This window comes from Pinus tabuliformis, chromosome X (assembly GCF_031772625.1).
Source record: "Pinus tabuliformis cultivar Carrire ecotype Pingquan chromosome X, CPIR1, whole genome shotgun sequence".
Lineage (NCBI taxonomy): Eukaryota > Viridiplantae > Streptophyta > Pinopsida > Pinales > Pinaceae > Pinus > Pinus tabuliformis.
The window spans coordinates 289,385,825-289,405,065 of NC_142308.1; the positions used below are offsets into that span (position 1 = coordinate 289,385,825).

General features: G+C 37.7%; 1 protein-coding gene and 2 pseudogenes across 7 annotated transcripts in view; 1 reads left to right on the plus strand and 2 right to left on the minus strand.

The window, feature by feature from the left end:
* Nucleotides 1-5,015, plus strand: part of LOC149139537 (uncharacterized) — a 122,309-nt gene extending 117,294 nt beyond the window's left edge. Inside the window, exons 4-9 of one of the 7 annotated variants that reach the window (XM_089448426.1) lie at nt 2,605-2,672; nt 2,777-2,990; nt 3,181-3,273; nt 3,509-3,637; nt 4,312-4,393; nt 4,543-5,015. In XM_089448426.1, coding sequence (XP_089304552.1) covers nt 2,605-2,672; nt 2,777-2,990; nt 3,181-3,273; nt 3,509-3,637; nt 4,312-4,393; nt 4,543-4,991 — 1,035 coding nt within the window. In that variant the 3' untranslated portion in view covers nt 4,992-5,015. Of the gene's footprint in view, nt 1-2,604; nt 2,673-2,776; nt 2,991-3,180; nt 3,274-3,508; nt 3,638-4,298; nt 4,394-4,498 lie in introns of all 7 variants that reach the window. The other 6 variants (XM_089448428.1, XM_089448425.1, XM_089448432.1 and 3 more) reach the window with 6 other exon arrangements.
* A 1,228-nt stretch (nt 5,016-6,243) lies between these two features.
* On the minus strand, nt 6,244-6,735 carry LOC149139538 (eukaryotic translation initiation factor 3 subunit E pseudogene; annotated as a pseudogene).
* A 188-nt stretch (nt 6,736-6,923) lies between these two features.
* Nucleotides 6,924-7,187, minus strand: LOC149139539 (serine/arginine-rich splicing factor SC35 pseudogene; annotated as a pseudogene).
* Nucleotides 7,188-19,241: the final 12,054 nt, after the last annotated feature.

Genomic DNA, 19,241 nt, shown 5'->3' on the forward strand with positions numbered 1-19,241 from the left:
ATATCACAAGCCCTAGATCAAAGACCAATTCTTGCCCTTGGTTACCCTTAGGCCAGAAACCTCACTAGGATCCTTGCATTGACTTTCATTGAAAATTTATTCCTTGATCCCTGTCCCCTCCCTAATTAGGTCAAGCATATCGTTGGTTGCTAAATCCTATCCCCTTGACCGAACCTTGCTTCCACTTGGTCCCGTGTGGTCCCATGCACTATCAAGGTTAATTCTTCAAAGATCACTTGGAACCCAAGTTTCCACAAAAAAATCTAGGGCTTAGGGATCTCCTTGATAAGACACATACTCAAAACCTAACCCTAGAAATTTTCCCCAAGCCCTTCCTAGAGTGCCTTCCATCTTGTCTTCCAAGACAAGCAAGCCACATATTTGAGCCTCTCTTGTGAATAGGCTTCCAGGATCACCCCTTGCCCTATCATTGGTCCATCCATTCGTGATCCTTATCATAACAGGTCTCCTCCCATCGGTGAAAGTTTGTAAAGAGTAGGGAGCTTTAGCCGAGGTGATAGTGGGCTATTACTCCATTGTTGCCCTTAGCCTAGTAGTAACCCTTCAAGGATCCCCTTTTAGGACCTCTGTTAGTTTGAGTAGTAATAGGGCTTATGTGAACCAAGGAGACTAATTCAAACTCCTCATTAGTGTATAAATACAAGTGAGATGAGTTCATTTGCTCATTATCACTTTCAATTGGAGCTCTCTTCTCTCTTGAGAATTTCACACTTTTTCTTGGAGGATGAATTGGAGCTTTATGGATGAATTTTGATGTTTGGATTTGGTTTATCTTATCTTGGAGCTTCTCTATTGTCAAATTGTTGATGGTTGGATATGTTTTATTACATGTAAGTACATGCTTTTAATGCTATTCTTATTTTGCTATCATATACATTGGATTGGGGATTTCGCTATTTTTTGGGCTACTTGTTGCATGCATTTACTACTTAAATTGTGGAATTTTGTCTCTATATAGCATCTCTCAATGTATGGGCTATGTAATTTTGAATGAAATTTCCTAGGGATAATTCTATCAACGAATTCATCTTGATAAGCCATCACCTTTTGCAAGTCGAAGGATAAAGTTGTAAGGTTGTTTCCCCTTGTCCTAGAAGACAAGCGAAGTAGCTTTAAGGCCTCTTTGACCAAGAAATAAGATCCTCATTCATATCTATCCTATATTCCATTCTCCCAAGACTAAGGCATGATCTACCAAGAGGTGGTCACTCAAAAATCAACTATTTTTCACCTTCTTCTAGGTCTAGCCAAGTTGGGTCACCTAGGGCATCATTTTCCTGACAAAGTAACCCTCCAAAAAGTTCGATCTCCTAGCCTCTCTTGCGCTGGTGTGTCCTCAAGGCCTCCTCCAATTTTGAAGCCATTCCAATGGTGGAGTTGTGAGATAACCCAAGCCCTAGCTCCAAGATCAAACTTTGCCCTGGCATCCCTAAGGCTAGTACCTCATAGGATCAATTTGACACTTTTAAGTGAAAATTCTTGCTTTGATCTTTCCCCCTCCTTGTCTAGGTTAAGAACATCATTGATTGTTAAATTCTTGCCCATTAACCTATGTTGGGTCCACTTGGTCCCGTGTGGTTCCACACCTTTGAAAAGTGAAATCTTCAAGAACCATTTGGGAAATCAAATCTCTTTTGGGAAACTCCTTCATAAGGCATATTCCTCTAAACCTAACCCTCAAGTCCTCACCTCCTCCTAGAAATCTTTGTACCTTGCTTGATAAGCAAGAAAGTTCTATTCTTAAAACCCCTTCTAGGAAAAGGATTATAAGGGTCACTTCATATCCATTGGTAGATTCATCCTTCACAAGTGACCTCCTATATATCGGGTCTCCTCCCATCGGTGAAAGTCCGTAAAGCGTAGGGAGTCTTAGCTGAGGTGACAGTGGGTTAAGCCTCCATCGTTGCCTTTTGATCTAGCAGTTGCCCTTCAGTAATCCCTATTATGCCCCCTGCTAGTTTGAGCGGTAATGGGTTCTATGGACATTTCTTAGCAATTAAAGACAATCAAAGAGCATTGAGCATTCATATGTTCAACAAAAGCTAGAGGGAAAAATAAACATACTGGAATTTAGTCTATCAGCTGTCCTTAAAATTTAGAATTTTTTCTTAATCAAAGGTCAGTATGTGCCTAAAAGCAGTCAGGTAAAACTAAAAGACCATTCCTTGTAAAAGGCTGTCTAGCTAAAGAAGCATTTGCATAACAATACTATTTATTTCTTTGGTTCTTGAATTTGATAGTTTTGTGTGTACATATGTCTGTATGTAGCCAGTCTTTTATATGGGGAGTGTTCCAGTGTCAGTAGGATCCTAGTAAATTGTAAAGTAACGTGATATAGATTCATTATAGTGATTACCGTGTGATGAGGAAGGCAACTGATTCAGTATGGTTGCGTAGTTTTCTGTAGCTGAAGGCTTCATTCACCAATCCATGAATAATCATAGAGCCAAAAGACATACATGTGGTGTTTCTATATTTCTTGTTTGCTTTAAGTGAAAGAAATGAAACTTCATCAAGTTTTTATTTTGATATATATATATATATATATATATATTCATTGACATATCCAAAATTGTTAAATAGGTTTCTGACAATAGAGCTTTTGATCGTTTATACGCATTGGTGGGGCACCGGTCTCTAAATCAAGCAATGTAAGTCTTCATAAAACGCAAGATTGGCTTTTAAACTAAAGTAAAATTACATTGGAATTGTAACGTCTGATCGGGTTTCTCAACATTCTGCATTTGTGTTCAAGGTGGAGTCTAGGGCTGCAAAGCACAAGAATATTTCACCGCTTTTCTATACACTTGTCAGGGGAACAAAATAGAACATGTGAGCCCCTTTTGTTGGACTTGAATGGAACTACAGCAGTTCTTCCTCCCAAGAAAAGCAAACTGCCAATTCCTGATGCTGTTGTTTCACATGGAATGCATGTTGGTGATGCGTACATAGCTGAAAATGGAAAACTGGTTAGAATGAAGACCTTGAATTTCCTTACCTTTGCTGCAATGAGACGATTAGGAATTATGATGTGATTGTGCCTGTCCTAGGATGTAACACTTAGATTTACATATCTTGTTCTTTTGAGAGGCTTCTGGTGACACCTAGAATGTTTTAGAAAATTACACATGTTTCCTTATAAAGATATTGACTATACAGATCAAAGAATCAATGGACTTTTCAGAGAAGAACTGCATGAACTTGCTCGACTTGCAGAACCTATTGGTGAAACTAGTTCGATATGATATAGAGGTGAGAGTTTGGTATATTTTTTATAGTTTTCTGGTTTTCTTTTTGTGATTAGTGATATGTTGGATACAAACTTTGCAAAAGATTGTTTTACTTTTGAGTTGTGACACTAGTAGAAAATTATATTATTTCTCTACCCAAAACATATGCTGTTTTATGTAGAGTACTGGATGATTATATAAAATTTCCCCACTCTTATGTTTACCAGCTTCATATAGAAATATGTTGTTTTGTGAAGCTACAAGGAAAACCAATTGAGATTGAAGAAAGCTTTCGAGCAATGCTTAAGGAGGCTATGTGTCAGTACCCAAAGGACTCTTGCAATCCGAAATTCCTAGAATCTGAATATTCTGATGACTACTGCAAGGTATATTGCAATGTTTTTGGGAACATATATTATGGATAGGTACATACACTTGCTATTTGAATGAATTATCTTAATTTTCCACCCAATAGGAGTAAATACAGAAGGATCTGTGGAGTATTGTAACCAGTGACTATTGACATTCTAGCTAGTATCTTTATGCTTATTGTCTGGCTTACATTTAATTTCTGTATTCTTATCCTTTTTAATTGTCTAGAATTACAAAGAACAGCTGAACTATTTGCAGATGGATCAGAGTGGTACATCTAAACGGATAGTAAATGTTTGTCAAACATGTTAGTGGAGTGGTAAAATTTCTATAAATTTTTAGACTACAGGTAGGATTTGAAAATTACTTGGAAAATGCAGGCAAAAGCTTGTAAAAACGTGGAGCTTATCATGAAAACTCACAAAATCTAAGTTTTTCTGAACAGGATTTATGGAAATATAAAAAGGCTCTTTCAAAATGTACTTCCTATAGCAGGATACACTATATCTTTAATTAAAGCAAGGTCAAACTTCTTTGTTACATAGATAGATAGGTATATAGATACATAAAGACACGCACAGGTATTTTGCCCTCCATATGCTTGTGCCAAACTTAATATACGAATCAATGGATATCTCATTTTGGTAAGGTAAACATGAAGTCCCGACTTTGCAGTTTTTTCTGCCAGGCCTCTCACGTGTGCGACCCAAGGGAGCCCTTCGCGTATATAACAAAGTTGGACGTGCTTATGGATTTTCTGTTGACAATGCGTAAGATTGCTTTTTGCGAATTATTTTTAATGGAAACTGGCACAAGGTGACAAAATTTTGTTTGTTTTCTGATTATACTTCAAAAATTTATTCTTGGAATGACAGGTACATATTTGACATAGAGACTGGCCGTTGTTTTTTCCTTTCAGCAGTCATATATACCAATGCCAATGGCATCCTGAATGATGACGTGTATGAGTATGAGGTTGCTGACAGAGTAATGGCAGATCTAGCAGAAGTTGTGGCTCGCTCACTCTGGCAAATTCCGGGGAACACTTTTTCTTCCTCGTATTATGACTGCGTTCCTTCAAGTCTCCGGAAGACATGGGAGTCAACATTGTTTTCTTATGTTATCAATGTGGAATCTTCACAACCTCATCATGGAGAAAATCCTGTGCATCCAGAAGATGAGCCTTCGGAAAAAGTAAGAGAGAATGATGTCTTAAAGATACAAGGTAGTCTAAATAGTGTTCCCGTTGTAAATTTGCTTGATAGTAGCATGGAAGGTTGTGATACTGATTCCCGTAAACTGACTGACCATAAAACAACCAAGATCAATGAAAAAAGTGTTAAACACCTCTATTTTATTGATGAATGATGTTTGAAGATTCTAACCTTGGGTAAAACAGTTTTTACAATACATTAGAGTGACTTTAAAAGTATCATGTCTATTGTCTATCTTTTTTTGACCTTCTGAAGGAATTATTTGTATCTTAAATATCTTCATATGAAGACACCTTTATCTCTGGCCCAGGACTTACACCACTTGGATTCCCCAGCACACCCACTAGGGGATTGAACTTGGGATTCTGTAGGGTAAGCTTTCAACTTATCATTAGATACATGGGGACTTCTCCTTGTTAACTAATATTTTATCACGTTCATCTTAAAGGAGGTTTTTAAATTATAAAAAATAAAGTGAATATATTATAGGTATTGGGGGACTAGAGGCATTGGTTTTGGTGGGGGTAGGGGGTTAACAGGTATGGGGAATATAAAAAGGGCATCTAGTAAAAGTAGGGACTTCTTTTTTTGACAAAGATGTATTGTAAGGGGGTCAAGAAAAGGATATTAAGAGATATTCATCAATATCTACTGGAATTATCCCATGATTGTGCATGTTATGTCATAGGTTCACCAAGTGAACACCCCATGATTAGACAACTGAATGGTGTTAGATGATCCAAAAATAATTTATTATCATAGGTTATAAAATTGAAATAAAATAATTATTAATTTAAGAAATTAAATTAATAATTATTATTCTAGAATGATTAATTATTTAATGGAGACAATTAGAAATTAGTATATTGTTGTAACAAGATATGACTCTCCAAATGTGTCGTATCTTAGGCTCTATTTTAGGAGATTAGTTAGCTAGTTGGTTTGAATAGCATTTAATGTAAATGGACACTTGTTATTTAATAAGTGATCCATAATTAGAGGTAGTTAGGACATGGAGCTTATAAATAGCTCATTGCAAGAGTGTTTGGTTGTTCGGGTGTAAACTCTTGCAAAATCAATTATGTAATTATTTTTTTTGATTAATAAAATTACGTGTCTGAGGACACTTCTGCCATTATTGTGGTATCAGAGCTCCAGTAATGATGCAGTGGATGTGAGGAGGATATTCCAGCTCAACAAAGTCTTGGAAAACTCCATTAAACTGATCAGCAAATGATTGGTATGCAAATTGTCTTTTTCTTATTCAAAAGAAAAGAATTTATTCTATTTTATTGATTTTAGTTTTTTAAATCTGAAAATCAATTGTTGTATTATTATCAAAAATTGTTGTGCAATATCCCAATTTCGCATCAGAATCTCTGCTGCTAGCTTACCCCACAAGGTACTCAAACTCCTTTCACTGTTTGTACAAAAGTGCGATATTGGTATAAAAAGTCTGCTGCCCCTGAGTAGTTTCCGCATTTAAACTGAAACTTAGCATATTGGTATAGCGCATCTATCTGGTTAGGTCCAATCTGGTACCGATCACTCAACATCTGGAAATTATATTGCTTATCAGAATGAAGCTCCTGAACAAGTGATAGATTATGTAGAAAACTAATCATTGGTGCAGCGATTTCTTCCAATGACTTTACTCTTGCAACTACTGCAAGGCAACTGTCTGTCATTTCTTGTGGAACGTCTTCGGTGCAGTAAAGGCTCTTGTGGATGTCCATGGCGTAGTCGACCATATTGGTCTTGCTGAGAAGGTCGATCCTCGACTTGAGAATTTGTTCATCTGGATAGATTTGTTTCTCCTGCAGAAACTCCAGAAGAGGGAAAACTAAATGGCGGTCCAGATGGGGAGCAATTTTCGATGTTAGATCGTTCTCCACCATTGCTGCAGTTGCTTCCTGACACAAGGGTTTCAGATGATTTCGAATTTAGACAGCAAAGAGAAACTTGAGATATTCAAGGCCAGTCTCCTCATTCTTCAGTTGCTCAGCAAGCAAGTGATTGGATAGCTTCTGCTAAAAAAAACAGGTCCACCTGTGTTGGAGTGGCGGCCTGCGTGTGGTACAACAAATCAATGCCTTCCTTTCTGAATTGATTCTGCATTTGGACCGTATTTTGCAAATTGCACAACAATATCCCTTCCATCAACGTTTCTCCCATCAAGCCTCTCGATCGCCTTCTCTGCCTCGTCAATGTATTTGTAGCAGACAAAAGAAAATTCTCTAGAATGACCAGTCCTCCTATCATCTGCAGTTGTACAAAAAGTGATGTTCAGAACCAACAAAGAATAACTATCTTTGATGTCTGGAGGACCCGATCTACCGAAATGAGACATATTCTCAGGAGTTTATAGAAACAAGAATGAAGGGTTTGAGGTCTTAAACCCTCTCCTAACTCACTGCCGGAAAAATACGAAAACAAAAAGGCTTTTGGGCTTATCAACTTCACCGAGGTTTTTCTGCACACAACAGTTGTTGTCAATAGCTGAACAACTCGGAATTTTGTAACTTGGAGTAATAAGGAGATACTATATTTGGTAATTTTTCATTTTTTATTTTGGAGAGATCTGGCGAGTTTTAGAATTTTGGGAATTTATTTTTTTTTGGAGTAAAAAGGTCATTTGTAAATTTTTTGGAGTAATAAGGAGATTTTATTTGTAATTTTTTATTTGGTGGGATCATTACATTGTAACTCAAAGTAATTTTACTTTGAGGGGGGGGTAATTTTTTTTTACCAGATTGTGCAAAAGCACCATTGTAAAAAGTCAAATTTTGAAAGTTGCCTTGTAAAAATTTGAGAAATTGACTAGAGCCAAGTGCAAAGCTCAGTCAATTTTCTCCTGTTTTGACGACTATTCGAGGGTCAAGGCCAAGCCCCGATAGATCGTGTTTTTTGTGTGGTGTGTTGACTATCTTGTCATTTCTGTTCTGATTCTTGGTGCGACGCTTCAACGCTAAAATGTCTAAGTTGATTAATTTGTTTTCTGATTCCGACAAACTAGAAGGCACCAAATCTTATAAAACATGGCATCGACTCATCGAAAGCACACTCATTTACAATGAATTATGGCAGGGAATATGTGATGGAGATGTTAAGCCGAATAAACCCACAGATGCAGCTGCACTAGCAAAATGGGAAATCAAGAATGCTAAAGCCTTAGCTCTTATTAAATCGTCTGTGAATGATGAAATGTATGTCCATATAGAAAATGCTTTAGATGCATGGACTGCTTTGAAAACTTTTAAAGACCTCTTTGATACTCAGCGTGAATCAAAGAAAGTCGATCTACAATTAAAATTGTTGCAACAAAAATTAACTGAAGGCGGTGATGTTCTTGAATATCTCTCAAGACTTAAGAATATCAGGCAAGAAATTATTAATGCTGGTTTTGCCGCAATTGATGATAGCTTTATGGTCACAATTGTAATTGCTGGGCTTCCTTCTTCCTATACGCATTTTTTAGAGACTCTACAAGTAACTGGGAAATTAGAAAAACTAAAGTTTGATGAACTTTGTGAAATGTTGAGTCAACATGATAAAACTTTTGGGAAGAAGAAGAAAGTTGGTGAAGATGTTTTTCTCATAGAAGCCAACACTAGTAAGTCATCACCCGATAGTTCTCGAGGAAGAGGCAAAGGGAATCAGAATCAAGCAGCACATAATCGAGGTCGAAGCCAAAGCAGAGGCAACAATTTTAACAGAGGAGGAAGAAATAATTTTCAAGGTAGAGGAAACAACCAAGGAAGAGGCAATTTTCAAGGACAAGGATATAATAATCAAGGTAGAGGACAATCTCAAAATAGAGGTCAAAGCAGAGGCAGAGGACAATCTTCAGGAAGAGGAAGAGACTTAAGTCAAATTGTGTGTCGAAGATGTAACAAAGTTGGCCATTATGCTGAAGATTGTCGAACTTCACTTAATAAAATTCCCAAGTTTCAGCAGCATTCAGCACAATTTGCAAATGATCAAGATGAAGATAACTCAGAATATGTTTTTACTTCCTCACCAGCATCACAAATTTCATCCCATCTTAGAAGTGACTATGAAGATGCCTGGATCTTGGATTTCGGGGCAACTCAGCACATGACTTGTCGACGTGATTTTTTCTGGAATTTTCAAGATTGCCAACTTAATTCCATTTTTCTTGCTGATGATACAAAACATACTCCTTATGGAAAAGGAGTAGTAAAAGTTTTTCTCCCTGGTATTGGAGAAAAAATGATTTCCAATGTATGGTATGTACCCAGTTTCAAGAAAAATTTGCTCTCTTTAGTCACGATTCGACAAGCAGGACATCAGGTGATTATGGAAGATGGTTTAGTCAAGATTAATTCAGTGAAACAGAACTTGAAAACAGTCATGACAGGTTATGAAGATGGAAAACTGTTACGGATGAAAGGGACAGTTATTCCAAGGCATTCTGATTTTGCAGGGGCAGTGACTACAGGTATTTCACCTATAAGACTATGGCATGTAAGATATGGACATTTGAATTTTGACAGTCTTTCTCAATTGCAGAAGCAAGGAATGGTTAAAGGACTTCCCACATTCAAAAGGGAAAATGCAAAATGTGAAGCTTGCATTTATGGCAAACAAAATCGAGAAAGTTTTCCAACAAGTTCATGGCGTGCAAACAGGCGGCTACAACTAGTTCACAGTGATGTTTGTGGTCCACTACAAACTTCATTTGGTGGTTGCAAATATTTCTTACTATTCATTGATGATTTTAGCAGAATGACTTGGGTTTACTTCTTGAAGAACAAGTCAGAAGCATTTGATAAGTTTAAAATTTTTCGCCAACTTGTTGAAAATGAAGTCAAAGAAAAGATAGGTACTCTCAGGACGGATAATGGGGGAGAATTCACTTCAAATGAATTCAAAACTTATTGCAGTGAAAATGGCATAAGACGACATCTCACTAATGTTTACACTCCACAGCAAAATGGAGTAGTCGAAAGAATGAATCGCACTTTGTTAGGAATGGCGAGATCCATGTTAACCTTCAAGAGGTTAAGTCCAACATATTGGGCGGAAGCAATTCATACAGCTGTCTACTTAAGAAACAGATCTCCAACTGCTTCTTTAGACGGAATCACACCTTATGAAGCTTGGTTTGGTTTCAAACCTCGAGTTAAACATCTTAGAGTTTTTGGGTCAGTGTGTTATGCCTTAGTTCCGAAAGAAAAACGAACTAAGCTTGACTCAAGAAGTTTAAAATGCACAATGATTGGCTATTCTGATAAGAAGAAAGGGTATCGTCTTTTGACCAATGGAAAATTCATTGTGAGCAGGGATGTCATTTTTGATGAAACAGAGAGTAAGAGTGCTGAAGAAATTGAAAATCTTCTTCACAAGTTAGAAACCAAAGGAAGTAAAAGAAATGGAAAAATGCAAAGTCAACCAACTTCACCAAATTGGTATGAACTTGATTTTCCTTCCTCTGAAGATGAGTCATCCAATCCATCTACATCAACAACATCATCTGGGTCTTCTAGCAGTTCATCCGCATCTCCAAGCAGCAGCAGTTCTTCTGACAGTGATTCTCCACATTCTTCACCTGAACGACGAACATCAGTTTATATTAATCCTCTTTACAATGATGGGGACTTTACAGAAGCGCAAACAAGTGAGCACCAACTTCCGAAATGGGCAGTTCAACTTTTGAAAGATGTAAAGCCTGATGAACAGAATAAAACTGGCACCAGAAGGACACATAGAAGTGAAGGCAATTTTGCCTTGATAGCAAATGATTTTACTGAACCTTCCACATACAAAGATGCAGTAAAACATAAAGAATGGCAACAGGCTATGGTTGAAGAATATCAAGCAGTAATTGATAACAATACTTGGAAACTTGTTGATTGTCCAGCAAATGTTAAACCCATAGGCTGTAAATGGGTTTACAGAATTAAGTATAATCAGAAGGGTGAACTTGAAAAGTATAAAGCACGACTTGTCGCAAAGGGTTTTGCGCAGCAGGAAGGCATTGATTATGAAGAAACTTTTGCTCCAACAGCTAAATGGAACACCATCCGATTAACACTTGCATTGGCTGCTCAAAAAGGATGGAAAGTTCATCAAATGGATGTGAAAAGTGCTTTTCTCAACGGGGATTTACAGGAGGAAGTGTATATGACCCAACCACCAGGTTTTGAAGTTGAAGGACAAGAACATAAAGTCTGCAAATTGATCAAGGCTTTATATGGATTAAAACAAGCTCCCCGAGCTTGGTATGCAAAGATGGATGAATACCTTAAGAAAGTTGGTTTTCAACGAAGTGAATCTGATGATACTTTGTATGTGCGACAACAGGGAAAATATCTGGTAATTCTTGTTATGTATGTAGATGATTTGATCATCACTGGCAATCATGATGATCATATTGCACAGGTGAAAAAGGAGTTACATGTAGGTTTTAAGATGACAGATTTGGGATTACTTCACTACTATCTTGGAGTTGAAGTCTTCCAACGTCCACATCATATTTTCATTTCTCAGAGTAAGTATGCCGCAGAGGTTCTTCAGCGATTTGGCATGCAAGATTGCAAGCCCATTCTCACCCCCATGGAGCAAAACTTGAAACTTTCAAAATTTGAAGGGGGGGAAAAGGTGGACAGTACAACTTACAGACAGTTGATTGGCAGCTTGATTTATTTGACAAATACTCGTCCTGATCTATCTTATGCAGTCAGTATTCTTTCACGTTTTATGCAGGAACCACGAGACAGCCACTGGAATGTAGCCAAAAGAGTTCTTCGATATATCCAAGGAACAAAAGATTTTGGTCTTCTTTACACAAAGACTAAAAATTTTGTACTTGGTGGATATTCCGATGCCGACTTTGCTGGGAGTATTGATGATCGAGCATCAACATCAGGTTATTTAATGAATATGGGGTCAGCAGCAGTATCTTGGAGTTGTAAGAAACAAGCTACAGTGGCCACTTCTTCAGCAGAAGCAGAGTACATTTCAGCATGGGAAGCAGCATGTGAAATTGTTTGGTTGCGCAAAATTTTGCAGGACTTGGGCATTTCTCAGGCAGAAGCTACATCATTATTCATTGACAGCCAGTCAGCCATCAAACTTGCCAAGAACCCAGTTTTTCATTCAAAGACAAAGCATGTGGACACCAAGTATCATCATATCAGATCTCTCATTGCCAAAGATGTCCTCAAGCCAGTTTATTGTCCTTCCGAAGATCAGATCTCCGACATTTTCACGAAACCGCTTGGCAGAATAAAATTTACTAAGTTCAGGGATGAACTTGGTATCTGTTGTAATGTATCTTTGGATCATAGGGGGGAATGTTAGATGATCCAAAAATAATTTATTATCATAGGTTATAAAATTGAAATAAAATAATTATTAATTTAAGAAATTAAATTAATAATTATTATTCTAGAATGATTAATTATTTAATGGAGACAATTAGAAATTAGTATATTGGTGTAACAAGATATGACTCTCCAAATGTGTCATATCTTAGGCTCTATTTTAGGAGATTAGTTAGCTAGTTGGTTTGAATAGCATTTAATGTAAATGGACACTTGTTATTTAATAAGTGATCCATAATTAGAGGTAGTTAGGACACGGAGCTTATAAATAGCTCATTGCAAGAGTGTTTGGTTGTTCGGGTGTAAACTCTTGCAAAATCAATTATGTAATTATTTTTTCTGATTAATAAAATTACGTGTCTGAGGACACTTCTGCCATTAAATGGAACTATCGTATGTTATTTCTTTATTTTTTTGTTTGGTTTTCGGAAACCTTCTCTCGACACGTCCAACAAGTTGATTGTCATTTTACATTCTCAACACTCAATGATCATTTTTGCAACCAATCAATGGAAAAGCATATATAAGTCTATGAGTCTATCTAATAACACCTATATTTGAATAATTGTCAACCATTTCAAGTGTAGTCAGGAAGGGTACAGCTATTTGGCATGGGTATTCTAACTTTTAATCGTTCCACAGAGTGCTTTAAAATTGAATTATATCAAATCAGTGACGAGGACAAAGCATGCTTCTTTGCAACTAACCTACGACTCTCATAGAAAGAGGAAAATAAATTTGCTTTGAAGCTCAAGGGAAATCATCCTTTTTAATTTATTTTATAACAAAAGGAAAATCATCCCTTTTGACTTGCTTTGCAGAACCAGATTGGCAACTTTATTTTGCCACATCAAGTTCTAGATTCCACAAATCATGCATTACATAAAGGCACATATCAAATTAATATTGTTCCCTAAAGTTTAAACGTGCATTCTGAAAGAACGGCTATTGTAATCGATTTTTTGTTTGTCACTCTTTTCCCTACTTTAATTTTGACCTGTGATATTATCTTTTTACAAGACTCACTAATATCCTTACCATATTATTTTACTTCCTCTTTTCCCCACTTCAATTTTGACCTCTGATATTATCTTTTGTCAAGACTCACTAATATCCTTACCATATTATTTTACTTCCTATCTAATATAGGTATGGTTTTCAATTTCACCTCAGTTTTGGTTATTGTGATAAAATAGCTAAAAGGAAAATCATTCGTTTTGACTTGCTTTGCAGAACTAGATTGGCAACTTTATTTTGCCAGATCAAGTTCTAGATTCCACAAATCATGCATTGCATGAAGGTAGATATCAGTGGATATTGTTCCCCTGAAAGTGCATTTAGCGTGAAAAAACCGTTATGGTAATCGATGTCTTGTTTGTCACTCTTTTCCCTTCTTTGATTTTGATATTTGATGATATTATCTTCTGTTGAAACTCACTAATATCGTTGTCATATTTTACTACCTATCTAATATGGATATGGTTTTCAATTTCACCTCACATTTGGTTCTTGCAAAAAAATAGGTAACCAATATATTATGGTTTCAACTAAAGTTGTATGAAGAACTTTTTGACAAGCATCTAAATTTGTTTAGAGATTTTCACATGAAACATTTGGCAAATTCTGTTGAAGATAATGCTTAATTGAGTGTCAGGTGTCAGCAAATTTTGAGTTCTCTCAGCATAAATTATGGTTCAGAATATCTGAAGGAAGTCAGAATTAGTTTCAGTGAATTAATTGGAATAAAAGTTAGTAACAATTCCATATTTGTAGAAATGTGAAGGCAATTTCCATAGTTGTAAAAATCTTAAGGCTATATATAAATATTTTGATCGTTCTATGCAGATGAATAAGAAGGAGAACAAAGATTCTCACGCATTGATATCTTTGATGTTTTTGGGTTCGATGTTTGTATTGCTTGTGTTTTTCTAACTGTGTTTGTCTCATAATTTTCTACATTTTGGTATCAGAGCCATATTCCATTAGTGGGCAACATTTAATTGTTTGTAAATCTTGTTTGATGGGAGTGCTAGAGAGTTTAAACAAATGGCTAATAACAATAGTGGTCTTAATATTTCTCAGCCTCAAATACCAATCTTTAAAGGTAAGAATTATAGTTTTTGGAGCATTAAAATGAAGACATTGTTTCTTTCACAAGATTTGTGGGATTTGGTGGAAAATGGTTACACAAAACTAGCAAATGCTCAAGCTCTTGCGGGTTGGACCCAAGTCCAAAGAGAACAGTTGATGGAAATTAGAAGTTGCGAGGCAGATAATAACAAGTTGATTGAGGCACAGGAAAGACTTGCAAGGGCTCAAGAAAAGCAAGCAGAAGTCAATGCAGTGATTCTTCAAAGCCTTTCAGATTTACAGAAGCAGGGACAGCTAGGGATTAGTGATGGAGATAGGCAGGAGTAGAAGACTAATGGGGCATATGGTAGCAGGTCCCAGAGAAGACACAAGATGGATAGAGATGATACAGTCAGAGGTGACAAATCCTCGGATACACCTGAGGAGGGGTAGCACTTAGATTTTGTTCTAGCTCTGGTTCTGAGAAACCATCACCATCATCGCCAACATCCTTATAGGAGGAGTGAGAAGCAATATTTGCCAGAAGAGTTCAAGAAATCCAAGCCTCCTACTTTTGATGGAGAGATGAAGAAATCAAAAAATGCAAAAACATGGTTGCTTGGGATGAAGAAGTTTTTTAGATTGCATGATTACTCAGAGAACATGAAAGCCAAGGTAGTTACCTTCAGTGTCAAGGGAAAGGCAGATATCTGGTGGGAAAAGGTAAAGCATGTTAGAGGCATTAGAGAAGAGGAGTTGATTTGGGACGAGTTTGAAAGACTCTTCAAGAAGAAGTACATGTCTGAAAGATACTATGATGAAAGGGCCAAGGCGTTCTATGAGCTAAGGATGGGTTCCATGACAGATGATGAGTACATGAGCAGATTCCTGGAGTTGTTGAGGTATGTGCCTTATCTCAAGGATGAGAAGGCGAAGATTCAAAGGTTCATTAGTGGGTTGCCAGTAGCATTTAAAGACCGGATTGAGTTTAATGAGCCTCAATCATTGTAGGAAGCTATTAGAAAGCTAAAGCATTGTTATGAGCATTCAAAGCGCAAGCCTAAGTTCAAGTGTGACTGGAAAGGTAATGAGAAGACTAAAGGAAAATGGCCTAAGAAGCAAGGAAGACCTCAAGATGCAGGTGACAAGAAAAATGTGGCACCTTACAAGAAGTTTAATGCAGTGGAGAGAGGACATGGGTCTCAGCTTGAGGAGCTAAATAAGGGTGATGGTAGAAAGCCTTTGAGGTGTTGGAATTGTGGTGGAGAACATCGCAGGAGGTATTGTCCATCGCACTAGAGTGGCAGGCCTCAGATTTACAGTGCTCAAGAGCCACAGACAGTTGGGGATGTTGGTCAGGGTATTCCTCAGATCTATGCAGCAGTGGCTAATAGGCAGGAAAATCATCATGTATCCATTATCGGATGGAAGGTAAGCTTTGTGATCAAGTTGTTTCTATTTTGATTGACCCTAAATCGAATTATAGGTATATCGGTCCTGACAGTGGATGTGTTGCTTGAATAAGGAAGTGCATGCAGAATCTTGGTTAGTGCAGTTGGCTACACAGACCAAGAGAAGAGTTCATCATTGGGTGAGATCTTGTGCATTTGAGCTTAATGGTATGCCTACATCGGCACATCTAAATGTGCTTCCTTTGGGTTAATATAGTATGTTTTTGGGCATGGACTGATTGTTCATTCACAGGACTAAAGTGGATTGCTATGACAAGTCTATTGAGTGCATAGATGATGACGGAGAAATGAAAGTCTTGCAGGGAAAGAAGAAGCCTACATCAGTGAAGATGGTTACAGTTATGAAAGCCAAGCGTAGCCGCGGAAAAGGATGTGTATTGTTTGCAGTTCATGTTTCCAGTGACAAAGGGAAGGAGGATGAGGATGATGAATTCCTAAAGAAGTATCATGTCTTACACCAGTATCAACATGTGTTTCCTATAGAGATTCCAGGGCCACTGCCTCATAGGGAAGTGGATTTCTCTATTGATTTTATACTAGGAGCAGCACTAGCATCTAAGGCACATTAAAGAATGAGCACTCCAGAGTTGGTGGAACTGATGTTGCATCTTAGAGATATCCTTGATAAGGGAGACATAAGGCCAAGTGTATCTCCTTGGGGTGCACCAATGTTGTTTATAAGGAAGGAAGGTACTCTTAAATTGTGCATTGATTACAGGTAGTTGAACAAAGTGACTATCAATAACAAGTATCCATTGTCGAGGATTGATGACTTGTTTGATTAGCTAAAGGAAGCAACAGTATTCTCAAATGTTGATATGAGATCAGGATATCATTAGGTGCGCGTCAAAGAAGAAGACATCTACAAGATTGCATTTCGCACAAGGTATGGGCACTATGAGTTTGTGGTGGTTCCTTTCGGTCTTACTAATGCTCCTGTCACCTTTATGTGTTGGATGAACAGTGTATTGTGTCCTTATCTGGATAAGTTTGTGATAGTCTTTGTTGATGATATATTGGTATATTCCAAGAATGAGGAGGAGCATGCAGAGCACCTAGTAGTAGTATTGAGATTGTTTAGCATTATTTGTATGTCAAGCTTAACAAGTGTAGTTTCTTTTAGACTCGAATTCATTACTTGGGACATGTTGTTTCCAAGGAAGGGATAGTAGTGGATCCGGAAAAGATTAAAGCTATCATGGAATGGCCAACTCCTAGGAATGTGGATGAAGTCAAATCATTCATGGGACTAGCAGGTTATTATAGGCGGTTCATCAATAACTTCTCTAAGATTGGCTATCCTATTACATCTTTGCAGAGGAATGAAAAGACGTTTGAATGGATTGAGGAGTGTGCAGCTAGTTTCGATTAGTTGAAGCATTTGCTTACAAATGCTCCAGTTTTGAAGATTGCAGATCCTGATAAGGAGTTTGTGGTTTGTACAGATGCTTGCAAGGAAGGACTTGGTGGAGTCTTGATGCAGGAAGGGCAGGTAGTTTGCTATGAATCAAGGAAGTTGAATGAGCATGAGTAGAACTATGTGACTCATGATCTTGAGTTGGAAGCTATCATTCACACATTGAAGATGTGGAGACATTATTTCCTTGGCAGGAGGTTTGTTCTGATGATTGATAATAGTGGGTTGATGTACTTGTTTGACCAACCTAATTTGAATGTAAGGCAAGCAAGGTGGTTAGCTACCCTCAGTGAGTTTGATTTTGAGATCAAGTGCTTTATGGGCGAGGAGAATAGAGTTGTGGATGCTCTCAGTAGGAGAGTGCGGGTGAATCATATTTCATTTGTGAGCTCTTATGGGACAGATTTACAGGAGCGAATCTTGCATGCGAGGTAGCATTATGAGAGGTATCAGTTGTTGAAACAGAGATTGTAGTAGCAGGGTGAAGTTGATCAGGATGATGAGTATCATCTCACGACAGATGGCTTGGTGAGATTCATGAATGGGATTTATGTGTCAGGTAGCAGTGTGCTAAAGAAGCTTATCTCGAGGGAGTTTCATGTCAAGCCATATTCAAGTCACCCAAGATACTAGAAGACTTTGACAGTTGTTAAGAAGTTCTACTATTGGCCAAACTTGAAGAAAGAGGTGACCGAGTTTGGACTGTCAGCAAGTGAAAGATAAATGTAAGCATCCAATTGGTTTTTTGCAGTCTATTTCGATTCCAGAATGGAAATGGGAGGTCATTTCAATGGACTTCATTACAGGATTGTTGAAGACAACACGATTACATCATGGTTGTGGTTGATAGGTTGAGAAAGGTAGCTCACTTCATTGCAGTGAAGTCTACAAATTCAGCTAATGAAGTGGCTTAGATCTTCATCCGGGAGATAGTGAGATTGCATGGAGTTCCTAAGAAGATCATATCAAACAGAGATGCCAAATTCACTTCCAAGTTTTGGAAGGAATTGTTTGTAGGCTTGGGAACATAGTTAGCCTTCAGTGCATCTTATCATCCACAAACGGATGGACCGATAGAGAGGGTTAACAGGATTCTTGAGGATATGTTGAGGATGTATGTCATGCATCAATAGAGGAAGTGGGAGGAGTATCTTCCACTGGTAGATTTTGCATATAATAATGGGTATCAAGAATCCTTGAAGATGAGTCCATTTGAGGCTCTCTATGGGCAGAGTTGTAATACTCCTATCAGCTAGAGTGATCCAGTGAACAAGGTGTTGATTGGACCAGATATGTTGGTTGAGATGGAGCAAGAGATGCAGGTTATTAAGAGGAATTTAAAGGCAACACAAGACAAGAAGAAGAGTTATGTGGATCAACATAGAGCATTCAAGGAGTTTTATATTGGGGAGCATGTGTACTTGTGCATCAAGCCCAAGAGGAGCTCCTTCAGGATTGGGTCATGTACCAATCTAGCACCTCAGTATTGTGGCCTTTTGGAGATCCTTGAGAGGATTGGACCAGTGGCCTACAAACATGCACTGCGACCAACAGTGAAAGTCCATGATGTTTTCCATGTTTCGTTGCTTAAGAGATATGTCTAGGATGTCGATCATGTGATTGATTGGTTTGTATTGCAGGTTGAACCAGAAGGAGTGTTCCAACCAGAGCCACAATGCATTCTGCAGCAGAAACAACTCATACTCTAGAACCAATCAATAGAACAAATTAAAGTGCAGTGGAAGCACTTTGGGCCCGATGAAGATAAATGGGAGATGGTTGATCAGATGCGTTCTTTGTATCCTTCCTTATTCGTTGGTTGAGCAGATGTGTTTTGGTTATATATATATGTGTTTGTGTGTGTGTGTATTGTAAATACTGCAACGAGTTGTGTTATAAAGCTCCAATAAGTAGTATGATGGTCATGGTTTTCAACAATTTGTCATTGTAAATACTGCATCAAGTTGTGTTATAAAGCTCCATAAGCAGTATGTTTTGTTGGTCATAAGCATCATAGAACACTGAGGGCAGTGTTCCCCCAGGGAGGGGGGTTGTAACAACCCCTGGTTGATTTTCCATGTAAATAAAATAAGACC